Here is a 15,587-nt window from a genome sequence, read left to right on the forward strand (position 1 = left end):
CCTCTCTAGCCTCATCTCCCCTTATATTCCCGCCCGTAACCTCCGCTCACAGGACAAATCCCTCCTCTCAACACCCTTCTCCACCACCGCCAATTCCAGGCTCCGCCCATTCTGCCTCGCATCACCTTATGCATGGAATAAACTTCCTGAACCCCTACGCCAAGCCCCCTCCTTACCCATCTTCAAATCATTGCTCAAAGCCCACCTCTTCAATATTGCTTTCGGCACCTAACCTCTATACCTTTGTACCTTTCATGTAATCGTGAATGCCCCAAATTGACTACACCTACTTGACTGACTCTACACTTGTCCATTAGATTGTAAGCTCTTTGAGCAGGGATTGTCCTTCTGCAACCCTGGCAGCGCTCTAGAAATGTTAAGTAGTAGTAGTAGTAGTTATAGCTTCTAGGCATTTCATCCACTCAGGGCCAGATGCGGTAAACTTAACGAGCCAGCAACGTGGTTTCTAAATCAGTTCTAGCCAGTCTAGCGAGCAAGTAGTAAAACAAGACATGCACAAAAGGGTTCTCCGAGCCATTTTTCTGTCACGGTAGCAGCTAACAAAAACGGAATGCAAATGATCTACAGGTTATTATAACGAGCTAATTAGTATTATAATGCGCATGCAAGGCAGATGCACAGCTGTTTTCCGACCCCATGCACCGTGGAAAACCTAATGGGAGGTCTGAACCTCTCGTTGGGGCTGCGCGGGACCCATGCAGAGGAGGACACCCATCGCAAAAATCGGAAGAAAAAAAAACGACCAAGTGCTCGTCAGGGATGTCCTTTCAAGTGCCTAACACTTGGACGTCCTTCATACAAAAAAAAAAAGGATGTCCATGACGAGCACTTGGTCTTTTTCTTTCAGATTTTGTGATGGGCGTTCTTCTCTTGGGCGTGTTTTTCTTACGTGCCTGAAATGACCACCGCCGAGAATCGGGGATCGGGACATGCGAGGATGCCCAAATCAAAACTATTTGGACATCCCTTTCAAGTGGAGGAGTAGCCTAGTGGTTAGTGCAGTGGACTTTGATCCTGGGGAACTGAGATCGAGTCCCACTGCAGCTCCTTGTGACTCTGGGCAAGTCACTTAACCCTCCATTACCCCTGGTACAAATAAGTACCTGAATATACTATGTAAACCACTTTGAATGCAGTTGCAAAAAACCACAGAAAGGCAGTATATCAAGTCCCATTTCCCTTCCCCCCATTATACCCCTCCAGGTCTCTCTCAGTCAATCACAGTGTGTTTAGCTGACAGCTAAACACGCTGTGATTGGCTGAGAGAGATCTGGAGGGGCATAATCAAAAGGGATGTACAAATAGCCTCCAAAACTGAACACAATACTCCAGGTGGGGCCTCACCAATGACTCATACAGGGGCATTAGAACCTCTTTTCTTCTGCTGGTCAGGGTTGCCAGATGGCGGCTTTCCTGCCCAATTGGGCGGTTTTCCGCAACCCACCGCGGGAAACTTTTGCCCGCGGCGGGTTGCGGTTTTTTGGGCTTGTTTTTTTTTCGTGCGGGTTTTGGGCGGTTTTTCGGTCGGCGGGGGTGGGGCTAACGGCGACAGAGGCGGGGTTTGGTGACGTATTGGGCGGGGCGAGGTGACGGGGGTGGGGCTGATGACGGCAGGGGCGGGGGTGATGACGGAAGGGGTGGGGCTGATGACGGCGGGGGAGATGACGGAAGGGGCGGGGTTGATGACGGCGGGGGTGGGGGTGATGACGGAAGGGGCGGGGGTGATGACGTCGGAGGTGGGGTGTGTGCAGTTTTTGGGCGGGTTTTGGGCTGTTTTGGGTGGGAATTTTTTTTTTATATGGCAACAGTGCTGCTGGTCACACCTCTCTCTATACAGCCTAGCAACCTTCTAGCTACGGCCACCGCCTTGTCACACTGTTTCGTCGCCTTCAGATCCTCAGATATTATCACCCCAAGATCCCTCTCCCCGTCTGTACATATTAGACTCTCACCGCCTAACACATACGTCTCCCGTGGATTTCTACACCCTAAGTGCATCACTTTGCATTTCTTTGCATGTTGTGTTGTGGAATTTTTTTTTTCAGGTGAATGGCGGAGTTGTCGCAGCGGCAAAAAATCCGAGCTACAGGAGCAATGGATGAGCCAGGTCATTAAAGGCGGGGTCGTGCAACCCGAGATAAATGTGTGGAGGTTCACATGGGACAGGGCTCTTACTGTTAGGGCGGAGCCGGGAAGAGGAAGAGTTGCGGTGACAACAGGAAGCGGAAGTTGCTGCTTTGCTATCATGGCGCACGGTGGAGGGGAGGCAGCTGTTGATGTTATGCTTTAACAACTGTAGCTCGGGGGTGGGGGTTATCCTTTACTGATGTTAATTGAAAGTTTAAATGTTAATAAATCAAGCTGTGGCCTATGGTTATCCCACAATTGTGTGCAGAAGAGTTATTGAGCGATGAGGTAGGGGGGAAGCAAAGGTAATTGGGGAGGGGTAGGCGGGGTATGCCAGGTCGAACGGGTCCGGTTCCAAGGATTAACTCAAGGAGGTCTTAACAAAAAAAAAAAAAAGGTGATGCTTTGGGGCTTAACTTCTCTCGACTTTTGCATCCTGGAAAGGATAGTGTGGCTGCATGTTATTTTTTTTAAGGTGCTGTAGGCCCACCTCTTTAACATTGCTTTTGACTCATAACCACTTGTAACCACTCGCCTCCACCTACCCTCCTCTCCTCCTTCCTGTACAGATTAATTGATTTGATTACTTTATTTTTTGTCTGTTAGATTGTAAGCTCTTTAAGCAGGGACTGTCTTTCTTCTATGTTTGTGCAGCGCTGCCTATGCCTTGTAGCCCTATAGAAATGCTAAATAGTAGTAGTAGTAGTAAGTGCATTGTAACAGCAGGGGCTGCTTTTAACCAGAACACCAATAGTGTGACAAAAATCCAACCCGAAAGACAGTAGGGAACTGGTGAGTCCCTGCGATGGGCGGAAACAAACCTGCTTCAGCTGTCCGGGGGCCAGACAGATAGAGAAACCAACCTGCTAAAAGTCACAGCCCTCAATTTAATTGCTTACCTACTGTCCAGGCGACAACTTCTTCAGCAAAGTGCTGCTGGAGAGTTGACATGTACCTGTAAAGGTCTCCCTGTGCTGGGATTCCGCCTTTAAAAAAGTGTCTCCTGTTCCCATTGTTTAAGTGAAACCAGCAAATAGGATCCATTCTCAGAACAGAGCAGAAAATCTTTGCCCTGCAGCTGGCTGCCCTTCCTTTAACCTCTTAGGCTATGTGAGCAGTCTCGGCAGGGCAGCCCTGAGATGGGCGTCTCTAGCACGCGCCCACCCACCATAAAGACACGAGAGAGAGAGAGACTGACTCTCCGCAGTAGATGAAACGGAGCAGCCGTGGCTAATACACTAGGACAGATCCAAGGTGACCTCCCCCAAAACATCGCACAGAAAGCCGTGGCATCCCCCGGACTCCCCTTTCTGTTCCCTGAAGGACAGTTTAATGAGCGGAAAGATGCCCAGAAAGCCCGTCCCCCAGAAGCAGGGAATCGAACCCGAATCAGAGCCCCCTCTTCCTGCTTTCAGGTATAACAGGGCACGGAGGACTGGCGTGCAGCAGGGGGTGCTAAACCCTCCCAAAAGGGGGCAGCTCCGCTCCGCTTTGCCTGCTTTTGAATAGCACCGGACGGGATCCATCTGCATGCCTTCTTGTCTTTAAGGGGGGGGGGGGGGGGGGGGGAGGGGTTCGGACTCAGTCTCACGTGCACAAAGTCGGATTGATTCCTGGCAGGCAGCTGTGTGACTCCGCTGCTGTTAGCGGAGTTGGAGCCCAGAGCGTGCAAGAGCCCCCCCATCCCGTGTATTCAGATCATGCCTCCTGCCCCCTTCTCCGGGGGTAATCGGTGATCGAGCAGGACAGCTCCTTCCCCCTTCTGTCCTGGCCATGAGGGTGCTGTTGCTGCCTCGCAGGTTGGCATTGGCTGTGCTCGGGATACTCTCTGTTGCCGCTCTCCTCGCCTTCTGGGGCAGCAAAAGGAAGCTGCTGCAGGTCGGTGGCTCGGACTCTGAGGGCCAGGTGGTCAAGGTAAGGTGCTGAGCTCGTTCTTTCAGTCGCCCTTCTCTCTCTGCGTGGCTGCCGAGGATTTGTGTTGCATGCTGGGGGTGGGGGGGACCTGCCCCTGAGAGACGAAGATAATAAGAGATCGGGCAAGTTGCTGGATGTAGGGGGCTGGTAGTGTAAAGGTTGATCACAAAACGCCAGTCCCACGTCTCTCTAATGCGCCTTTCTTAAGCACCGAAGTTCCAAAGCATAGCAAGGCTTAAATTCACTCCTGGAAACTCAAGGAGCAGGTCTTAAAAAAAAAAAAAAAAAAAAAGGTGATGCTTGGGGTCTTAACTTCTCTCGACTTTTGCATCCTGGAAAGGATCGGTATAGTGTGGCTGCATGTTATGTTTTTTTTAAGGTGCTGTAGGCAAATGCATTGTAACAGCAGGGGCTGCTTTTAACCAGAACAACCAATAGTGTGACAAAAATCCAACCCGAAAGACAGCAGGGAACTGGTGAGTCCCTGCGATGGGCGGAAACGATCCTGCTTCAGCTGTCCGGGGCCAGACAGATAGAGAAACCAACCTGATAAGTCACAGCTCTCAATTTAATTGCTTACCTACTGTCCAGGCGACAACTTTGTCAGCAAGGTGCTGCTGGAGAGTTGACATGTACCTGTAAAGGTCTCCCTGTGCTGGGATTCCGCCTGTAAATAGGCGTCTCCTGTTCTGTTCCCAATGTTTAAGTGAAACCGGCAACTAGGATCCATTCTCTGAACTAGAGCAGAAAATCTTCGCCCAGCAGCCGGGCCGGCTGCCCTTCCTTTAACCTCCCAGGGCCAGGCTATATGAGCAGTCTCGGCAGGGCAGCCCTGAGATAGGCGTCTCTAGCAGACTGCCGCCCACCCACCATAAAGACATGAGAGAGAGAGAGAGAGAGAGACTGACTCTCCGCAGTAGATGAAACGGAGCAGCCGTGGCTAATACACTGGGACAGATCCAAGGTGACCTCCCCCAAAACATCGCACAGAAAGCAGTGGCATCTCCCCCGCCCCCCGGACTCCCCTTTCCCAGGACAGTTTAATGCGCGGAAAGATGCCCAGGAAGCCCGTCCCCCCAGAAGCAGGGAATCGGACCTAGTTTCTGCAGCAGTTCTCCCTGAAATTCACACAGCTAAGCACTTCTCAAATTAAGCACTCATGCCAAGGTTTTGCCGGGAAAGTTTTTGAACAGAGGAGGCAGGATGCCTTGCAATAAGAACTGAAATTGATTTATTGCTAAAATCTGACAACTTAATTATGCAAGACTTTCATTAAAATGCCTGTTCTGTTTTGGCATAGTTTTGATTGCAGACTATACAGCCTTTTAACATTGCAGGGGGACACCTATGCAAGGACTATTAGCGAAATAGGAGAGCAGGAGCAACCTAGTGGTCAGAGCAGGGGTTGAGAATTAAGAAATCCGGGATTCAAGGTGATCCTTGTAACTATTAGGTATAAATACAGGTGGAGCCTTTTCCGTTAGTTTAGTCTCTTCCCCCCCCCCCCCCTCCGATTTTTGGACATTCAGTTTATTTCATACACATATTTTACTTATTAGAACTTTTTATTATATGCTGATTGACTTAGGGGGGGGGTCTTTTATCAAGGTGTGCTAGCGTTTTTAGCTCATGCTGATGCTCAGAGACATAGGGCATCTCAGCATTTAGCACCAGCCGATTTTTAGCGTGAGCTAAAAACGCTAGCACACCTTGGTAGACGCCCCTATATTCCTAAGGGCGTCTCAGCATTTAACACAAACTAAAAACACTAGTGTACCTTAGTAAAAGATTCCCTTAATGCAGGTAAAAACATAACAAGAATGTTGAGTAGCCCTACAAGGTCAGACCAATGGCCCATCTAGCCCAGTGTCCTCTTTCCAACAGTGTTCAGTCCAGTCCACAAGTACCTGGCAGAGTCCCAGAAAGTTGCAAGATTACATGCTTGGCAACCCCAAGGGATAAGCCCCGTGACTATCTTAATAACGGTTTACGGACTTTATCTCCAGGAATTTGTCCAAACCTTTTTTAAATTCAGCTACATGAACTGCTTTTTAGCACTTCCTCCAGCAATGAGTTAAAGAGCTTAACTATTCCTTGAGTGAAAACATTTTTTTTCCTCTCCTACTTCTTTTAGATGTGCTACTGTGTAACTTCATGGAATGTCCCCTAGCCTTTGTCCCCTTTGAAAGAGTAAATAATTGATTCGGCATTTACCTGTTCCACTCCATTAGGAATTTTATAGACCTTTTTCATATCCTCCCCTCAGCCTTCAGCTGAAGAGCCTTAACTTCTTTAACCTTCCTCATGAGAGCTGTTCCAATCCCTTCAATCACTTTGGTTGCCCTTCTCTGTACTCTTTTTCTAATTCTGCTGTACCTTTTTTTTTGACATGCGTCAATAAGAATTACAGACAATACCAAAGGTACACTCTCACGGTGGAGTGATACAGAGTCATTAATGTATCCTTTGTTTTATTCTCTGTTCGTTTCCTAATAGTTACCAATATTCTGTTTGCTTTTTTGGCCGCTGCCCACGCTGAGCAGAAGATTTCAACATATGATCTGTGTTGACACTTAGATCCTTTCCCTCGGTGGTGACTCCTAATGTAGAACCTAGCATCATGTAGCTTTAATTTAGATTATTCTTCCCAATGTGCATCACTTTGCACTTGTGTACATCAAATTTCTTTTGCCATTTTGATGCATAGTCTTCCAGCTTTCTAAGATCCTCCTGCAATTTCACACAATCTGCCAAACTTCCGAGAGCCAGAAAAAAGCATTTGGTGGGCAAGCCTGGTCTGACTGTTTGCCATGTGAATCATGAGAGGGGTTTGTTAGATTTTGCAAATGAAAGTGTTTGCTGGGTGAAGTAAATAGCAGGGATGTTCATTCTTTTGAAAATACATTTCCCATGTTGCTTTATGTCAGTTTTAATGCAAAATGGCATGAAAAAAACCCTGAAATTTCATTTTTTTTTCCTCTGTAGTGTATGGGTCTCTTTATTTACTTAGAGGTCCTTTTTCTAAGCTGCGTAAGCGTCTACGTGCACCCAATGCATGCCAAAATGGAGCTACCGCCCGACTACCATGTGGCTGTTGTGGTAATTTCATTTTTGGCGCGCGTCCGATATGTGCATCTGAAAAATATTATTTATTTTCAGGCGTGCGTAACATTTGGCACGCTTAGGTCATTACCGCCCGGTTACCGCGTGAGTCTTTACCGCTAGGTCAATGGCTGGCGGTAAGGTCTCAGATCCAAAATGGATGTGCGGCAATTTTCATTTTGCCGAACGTCCATTTTCGGCAAAATATTTTTTAAAAAAGGGCTTTTTCACAGGCGCGCTAAAAAATGGATCGGTGTGCACCCAAAACCCGTGCCTACACTACTGCAAGCCATTTTTCAGAGCGCCTTTGTAAAAGGACCCCTTAGGGATTCTTTTACTAAAGCTTAGCGCATGCTAGGAAGCCCATGCGGATTTGGGAAAGGCTCTGCTTATTCCTAGCAGTGAGCAACAAATAGGATAGTGCCAGGCATATGTTGTGACAGGATGCTGGGGGTTTACTGGACCTTTGCTGTAACCCAGCATATCATATCCTATGTTCTTCTTATGCCTAGACTGTACCTGTTCTGTGGTAGGGTTTGTGTGTGAGGAAGTGGTAAGCTGGTATGTGTGAGGGAAAGTTGCTGTGTTGTATGACCTATTTCTGTATTGCATGTACATTAATGATTTTGGGTTTCATTGGTTTCATACCGGCAAATTCTATGAGCACTAAGCTTGCTACAAAATTTAATATAAAAAAAAAATGAAAATCTCCTATGGGTGGCTTCCAGCCCAGTGAGGGCTTGGGTTTATTCTGAGTCCGGCAGTCTTTCTTATAATCTGAATTTGGTGATGTTTAAAACTGAAAAGCCCTGGGTTTTCTTTTAATAAAAACAAGTTTAAATCGGTAATTGAATGAAGGTAGAACTGATGTGTTCTCCATCTTCTGTTTCTATTTAATCAGAGCTAAAAGGTTATTATTTTCACTTTAGAACCATGTCTGAATACCTACGGTGCTGAATGTATTTAGTGTCACATTGGCATTCTTGACAGTACTAATGGGATTCATTTGTTTCTGACTTAAACTATCACTGATGGTTCCAATTTTCTATGAGCACTGGGGCTCTGCAAAAGGAAAAAAAAAAAAAAAAGCCTGAATGCCCTCCTTTTCTTTTGTGAGGTTTTTGTCAGAAGGGTTGACTTAATTCTCTCTTCCTTTCCTTCAGAACACTGCTTGTGCAGCAGCAGGATTTTAACATTTTTTTAAGGATATTTTGTTTTTAACCATTTTAAAGAACAATTTTTAATTAATTGCAGTGGAAATATGAACTGTATCAACTGTTAAAGTTTGAGAGAGTGGATGCCAGGAAGGGTTCACCAAGGGCATGGTGACTTTTATTCAAATTTGGTCTCCTGTTAGGGAAGTTTTACCCTAATGAGCACGTAGTTTATTGTTGATATTATAATATCGAGTTGGTGGGTGAAAAGGGGATGGTGGGAATTTGGAAGGGGAGAGCTGACAATATATGGATAAGAAAGAGCTTCCTGTATAGGCTACGGTGAGTGAAGGAACAACACTGGAAGTCATGGATTTGATGGAGGAACGGTTGAGAAATATTTGGACACAATAGGTGGGTGGGGGCAGGGAGATGTATACTCCCTTAAAATGTGTTTTGATTGTGTTATGATCTACAAATGATATTGGAGTTTTGTTTGGCTAATAAAATATGACAAAAAAAATTAATAGTATGAGTTGGTTGTCGTACTACGGGGAAAGTTACCAAGATGCTGGAAAGTTGGCTTACCATACCTGAGTGTGATAGCGAGGCTCCATGGTCAGGGCTGGAAATCTCTGGAATACAGCTACACACAATCATTGAAAGTATAATAATAACTTTATTAAGTTCAAATTAAGGACTTTCCAAGTCTATTCTCTCCACAGGCTGGACATTCAGAAATAACAATCACTTACTATTGTTCCTCTTGATCCCTGTGCCTGAAGCCTCTACAATTTAATGCGCTCTACTATTCCCTCTTGCTTCAGGGCTCCTGAAGCCATTCCAAGATGTGGCTTCCACAGGTTCAACACACAGTCACTACTTTTTAACTCCAAGGTTCCTGTGGTCTCTCCCTAACACAGCTTCACAGGTTTAGTCAACACTCTCTTGACAAGGTTCTAAGGAAACTTGTCATACCTCACTGAAGCCTCTGCTTCTGGCAAACACAAAGTAGAATCTCTGTTGAGGGCCACTCCTCTTTCCTAGGCTCTCCCCAGGTACTGCAGCCAGCGGAAACACCCTGGAAGGAGTCCTTCTCTCGGGGCCTCTTTCAGGAGATCGCTTGGCTCAGAGCCTCTCCGATCCACTCTGCTCCAGGGCATTTAACCACCATCCGGCCTGAGCCCCACCCCTCTGACTCAGGTTCTTGATGTGGTAGGTTAGCGCCACCTGCTGTAAGGTGGCTAAACTGCAACCTCAGTGGACTGTTATTAGGGGCACCTGCTGCTGTACCGCTCACTCCTTCACACTGAGTTTAATGCGAAAGTCACTAAGAACATAAGAACTTAAGAGTAGCCATACTGGGTCAGACCAATGGTCCATCTAGCCCAGTATCCTGTTTTCCAAACAGTGGCCAAGCCAGTTCACAAGTACCTGGCAGAAACCCAAATCGTGGCAACATTCTATACTACAAATCCCAGGGCAAGAGGTTGCTTCCCATGTCTGTCTCTATTCCAGACTATGGACTTTTCCTCTAGGAATTTGTCCAAACCTTTTTTAAACCCAGATACACTAACCGCTGTTACCACATCCTCCAGCGAAGAGTTCCAGAGCTTAACTATTCGTTGAGTGAAAAAATGTTTCTTCCTATTTGTTTTAAAAGTATTTCCATGTAACTTCCTCAAGTGTCCCCTAGTCTTTGTACTTTTGGAATGAGTAAAAAAATCAACTTCTACTCTTTATTTACTTCTACTGGTCAGTGACTCCTGCAGTACATGAATAATTCAACTTGCAACCAGTCTTGTAGCTGCATTAATCATACTGCCTGGGAGACTCCCTGAAAAGACCCCCCCCCCCTGAAACTTCTCTCCATAGATACCCATCTCTGGACCTACCTCTTAAAATCCCTGGTGTTCTGAGGCAGGAGCAATCCTCCGTCACTCCTGCACCTGCCTCTGCTGGGTTCTAAAGGGTGCCATGAGCCCTAGCAGTCATCCCATGGTACTACCGCTAGGGGTCAAGGTGCCATATAAAGGCAAAAGGTACATATGAAAAATACATGAACATCAATTGGTCAGTTGTCTTTAGAAGGAATGGAAGGATGAGCTTCAGCCCTTCTTTAATTCAACAAAATGTGCTCCCAGGTTTGGCAACCACTATCCAATCTTCTCATTTTCTAGGGATGGTGATGCTATCCACGCCACACAAATTGGGATTTCTGAGAAGTTGAGTTCATGGCAAGATGAGGGGTCTGGGGAGCAGACATTGTTGCTTTTCTAGATGCACTCATGAAATTCACATGACTTGCCCTCCTCAGCAGCAATTTCTCCTTTGCCACATGTTGATCATCAAAGTATAATGACTGCTGGGTTAGTCCACTTGAATATGTAGAAATAATGTTTTAACAGACAAGTTGTAGGTGAGACCTTTTTACTGGACTAATTCAATACAGCTGTAATTGTGTAGAAAGCTAGCCCAATAATGTCATGTATACTTGTCTGTTGGTGTCTAGCTCTTCTTTCATGTAGAGATAAACAGATGTCCACCTGTAACCTCTATTTGCCCTACCAGGTCAGAACCTGTTTTTCAATGCTTTGCACAGATAGTAGACCTCTTTCCAAAGCTGGTATATAGAAATGCCCTCGCCCTAACTACCTTCATGCCAGAATCACACCAGAATTCTGAAGAGTGTGGGATAAATTGCCAATAGTGTGTCTATTTGCAAAATTATATCGGTACTTTAAACACAAGGAAGGTACCCACATGTACTACGTTTTGACAATGAGGCTAAATACATATGTGTACCCCTTTTCAAACTGATGGTGTAACATTCTATACGCCATTGGTGTTTTGGTTACACACATGCTTTTATGAAATGTAGTAGATTCATAACAGAAATGTTTCTTTTATGCAGCCTGTTTAGATCTGTGTTCTAAAGAACGGAGCAGGTACCAAAAATCATTACTCTCAGACCCCTCTATATTACCACTTATACCCTCCCATCCCCACAACCTACCCTAGCTCTTTTGGGGGTCTTCCTGATATCTGGTAGGGGTAGGGGGCATTCACTGAATGTCTCTATATCAGTGCCTGAGTTCAAAATGGCACCTCTGAGTTCTTTGTAATAGTACTGTGAGATTATTTCTAGCAGGTCAGAGGTGCCATTTTGGACCTGGGAGCTGACTGAGCAGGAGTATCCAGGGATCGCTCCTACCCCCTACTAGACACCAGGGAGACCGCCGATAAGAACCAGGGAGGTTAGGAATGTTGAGGTTTATAAGTGGTAGTCCTGGTGGAAAACTGCACCAAAAAATATGAAAATTCTGCACACAAAATTTGTAAATTCTGAAAAATTCTGCAATTTAATTTGTCATAATTTAAATACTCCATACACCTTTTTGGCCCCCCCCCCCCCCCCCACACTCCATCCATATTTTTTTCTAGCCCCTCTCCCTGCATCCACACATAGCATCCACCTTTTTTCTAGCCCCTTGCTCCCACACTCCACCCAAATTACCCATTTTTTCCCATTCCCCTCTGCAGACAGTCGCACTTCATTTTGTTCAAGATCCCCCCACTCCCGCACCTGCACTCACCAGTGAGGTAGGAGGAGGAGGAGCTGCACCGGGAGTACTTCTTTGGGGCAAGAAAGAACCCCCTATCTTTTCTGCCCACTTCCGCCGCTCTGGGCCAGTGCCGCTTCTTTTTCCAAATGGCCGCTGAGACTTCCTGTGGCAGCCTCATGAGATTACCACTTGAAGTCTCGGTGGCCATTTTGAAGAAGCGATGGCACCGGCTAGAGTGGTGGCTACGGGCAGGAAAGAGTGGGCTTCTTTCCTGCCCCCGAAGAGGCCACTAGACCACCAGGGCATTTTAAGGTAGGCCCGGAGAGGGCCCACCAAAGCTGGGGGGGGGGGGGGGAAGTTCAGAGGGGGGCCAGCCATCCTGCCTTCCTTTACTGTGGGCTAAAATTTAGTGGCTAAACTAGTCCCCATTCCCACAGTACTGTTCTGCATGAAAATGGTGAATCCTACGCGGCTGGGGAATTATATGCAAATTCCAGCAGGAGTAAAGTGGTTATGTCAGGGTGGAGGGTCCTGGGGTTGCTGAGGGTTATAAGTGGTGGGGGGGGGGGGGGTTGGATATTTTGGGGGAGTCTGGGGAATGGGGGGTAACTTGATCCCACCACCAGCCCCTTTAAGAGATAATGGGTCTGACTTTGGGTCTGCTGTCTATATGGTTACAGCCAGGAACATCATTAATTGAAGAGCTTGGGATGTGCTTTTTTAAAATTGCTGTTCCCACTGGACATGCTGGCAAATACCCAAGTATTTGCTAGCATCTTTCTAGGCTTTTACAAAAGGCTCCATGCTTTACAGAGCCTTTTGTAATATACAGGGGGAGATGAACAGAACACATTCTGACCTGAATGCTTCCATTGTTGCCTTCTGAACAGCCTGTTTAAAATGGGTCCTTTAGTCTAGTGAAGGGGTTCTCAACCCACAGTTCTCTGGACACACCCAACCAGTCAGGATTTTAGGATACCCACAATGAATATGCATGAGATAGATTTGCATAAAATGGAGGTAGTTCATTCAAATGTATCTCATGCATATTCATTCTGGGTAACCTGAAAACCTGACTGGCTGGGTGTATCCCAAGGACTGGGTTGAGAACCTTTGGGGCAGCACAAAAACTACATATCTATGTGTAATGCTGTAGCTGAGGACACATCAGAGCCATCAGCCACCCGCAGGCAATGCATATCCTGTAGGTGGTCTGTCTTGACGAGGGCAGGAACAAATCAAAGTAGGGTATACACAAAACGTTACACATATGAGTTTATCTTGTTGGGCAGACTGGATGGACCATGCAGGTCTTTTTCTGCCGTCATCTACTATGTTTTTTTTTTTAAGCTGATGGTTGTAAGATGTCCTTAGTTAAAACCATGTTGGCTCAAGCTTGAACATCCAACAGCTGGGAGATCCCTTAACCAGCTCATGTAGACAGGGCAATTGGGCAAGTAACATAGAAAACTGTAGGCAGATAAAGACCATATCGCCTATCCAGTGTGCCCATCCATGCCATCTATTCTCTCTATCACTCTCTTAGAAATCCTATGTATTTGTCCCAAGCTCTGTTAAATTCAGATACTGTTTTCGTCTCCACCACTTTCACTGGGAGGCAGTTCCATGAATTCACCATCCTTTCTATGAAGACGTTTTTGCTCAGGTTACTTTCACCTTCATCTTATGCCCTCTCAGTCCAGAGCTTCCTTTCAATTGAAAGAGACTCACCTCCTGTGCATTTATGCTGCATAGGTATTTAAACGTCTCTGTTATACCGCCCCTCTCCCACTTTCCTTCCACAGTATACATGTTGAGACCTTGAAGTCTGTCCCCCATACACTTTATCATGAGGATCAATGACCATTTTAGTAGCCGCCCTCTGGACCGACTCCATCTGCTTGTATCTTTTTGAAGGTGCGGTCTCCAGAATTGTACACAGTATTTTAAATGAGACCTCACCTTAATCTTATACAGGGACATCGTTACCTCCTTTTTCCTACTGGCCATTCCTCTCCCTAGGCACCCAAGCATCCTTCCAGCTTTCACCGTCACTTTTGGAAACACAGGGTGTACCTGTTAAAACTGTAACACAGATTAAGAACTTGGGAATTATGATGGATTCGGAGTTCTTATTTAAAATCAAGTGCAAGTTTTTATTCGTTTCCCTGTATTTCACATTGTGAATGCTGAATTGATTGAAATCCTTCTTGGCTTTTAAAACAGTGTTGCAATCTATGGCGTTTAGCTGCCTAGGTTATTGCAACATTGTGATCTTGGTTTGCCGAAGTATTCCCTTCAGGCGATTCAAACAGTCACGAATTCTGCTGTCCATTTGTTGATGGGCTGTTCTTGTTATGAACGTATTATTGTTTGAAGTGCTTGAAATGGTTACCAGTACGATGGAGAATACTGTGTAATTTGTTGAGTATGATTCATCAAGTTGTTTATCAAGACTCTGTTCACTACTTAAAAGCTATTGTACAATGATATATGCCATCTTAACCTTTGCGCTCTGAGAACCAGCATTTGCTTGTCATTCCTGCATTACAGCATGGAAATCGCAAAGATAGAAACTTATTCTATCAGAGGTCCCATCAAATGGAACAGTTTGCCATTGTTGCTTAAATGTGAAATCAGTAAATCAGCATTTCATAAACACTTGAAAGACTTTTTATTGTTTAAAGCCTTGTACAATTCTGGCTGATGCTGTATTGATCTGTTTTTGAGTTCTTTCATTATTTACTGTATTTTATGAATGTTTTGTTGTAACCCACTATGGATAAGGGCGGGCTAAAAATAATAAATCTAAGTCTTTTCTACCTATTTGGCCACTTTAAGATCATCACATAAGATCACACCCAAGTCCTGCTCCTCTTTTGTGCACAAAAGTTCTTCACCCTCTAAATTTGTACCGTTCTCTTAGGTTTTTGCAGCCCAAATGCACAACCCTGCATTTTTTGCATTAAATCTAAGCCGCCAAATTCCAGACCATTCCTTAAGTTTTTCGCTAAGTCCTTCCTCATCCGCAAAGAGGCAAACCTTACCAGATAGCCCTTCAGCAATATCGCTTACAAAAATGTTAAAAAGAACCGGACCAAGAACCGAACCTTGCAGCACACCGATGATAACATCCTTTTCCTCGGAATGAACTTAATTTACCACTACCCTCTGTCGCCTTCCACTCAACCAGTTCCTAACCCAGTCGGTCACTTTAGGGCGCATACTGAGGACACTCAGTTTATTTATGTTGTCTATGTGGAACCATGTCAAAGGCTTTGCTAAAATCTAAATGCATCACATCTAGCGCTCTCCCTCGATCCAACTCTCTTGTCACCCAGTCAAAGAAATTAATCAGATTTGTTTTACAAAACCTGCCTCTAGTGAACCATGTTGCCTCGGGTCCTGTAATCCATTGGATTCCAAAAACTTTATACTATTCTCTGTTTTAAAAGTGCTTCCATTAATAGCCACTGTTTAATGTATGTTTGTAAACATTATCCCCCAGATTATATATAGACCGCCAAAATTTTGGTGCCCATATTTGGGCGTGGAAACTAATTAGTTAATGAGCTGTTAACAATCAATAATTGGTGTTACTTGGCACTCTATTTTTAGGTTTATGCACAGCTGGCCTGTGCCCTATTCTATAGCATGTGAGTTTAAATTTTATAATGCACGACTCAAAGGGGGTGTGGCCATG

The 15,587-nt window shown here is 45.4% G+C and overlaps 1 protein-coding gene and 1 long non-coding RNA gene across 3 annotated transcripts in view; one reads left to right on the forward strand and one right to left on the reverse strand.

Annotated features, from left to right (window-relative positions):
- LOC115465565 overlaps positions 1 to 4,811 on the reverse strand; it is a 46,730-nt gene extending 41,919 nt beyond the window's left edge. Inside the window, exon 1 of the long non-coding RNA XR_003941433.1 lies at positions 4,643 to 4,811. This is a non-coding gene — a long non-coding RNA (uncharacterized LOC115465565). The remainder of the gene's footprint in view (positions 1 to 4,642) is intronic.
- The window catches only part of GALNT14 (polypeptide N-acetylgalactosaminyltransferase 14), a 610,663-nt gene continuing 598,451 nt past the window's right edge, over positions 3,376 to 15,587 (forward strand). The window contains exon 1 of one of the 2 annotated variants that reach the window (XM_030196114.1): positions 3,376 to 4,062. In XM_030196114.1, the coding sequence (XP_030051974.1) occupies positions 3,922 to 4,062 (141 nt within the window). In that variant the 5' untranslated portion in view covers positions 3,376 to 3,921. The remainder of the gene's footprint in view (positions 4,063 to 15,587) is intronic. The other variant, XM_030196115.1, reaches the window with a different exon arrangement.

Source organism: Microcaecilia unicolor, chromosome 3 (genome assembly GCF_901765095.1).
Source record: "Microcaecilia unicolor chromosome 3, aMicUni1.1, whole genome shotgun sequence".
Lineage (NCBI taxonomy): Eukaryota > Metazoa > Chordata > Amphibia > Gymnophiona > Siphonopidae > Microcaecilia > Microcaecilia unicolor.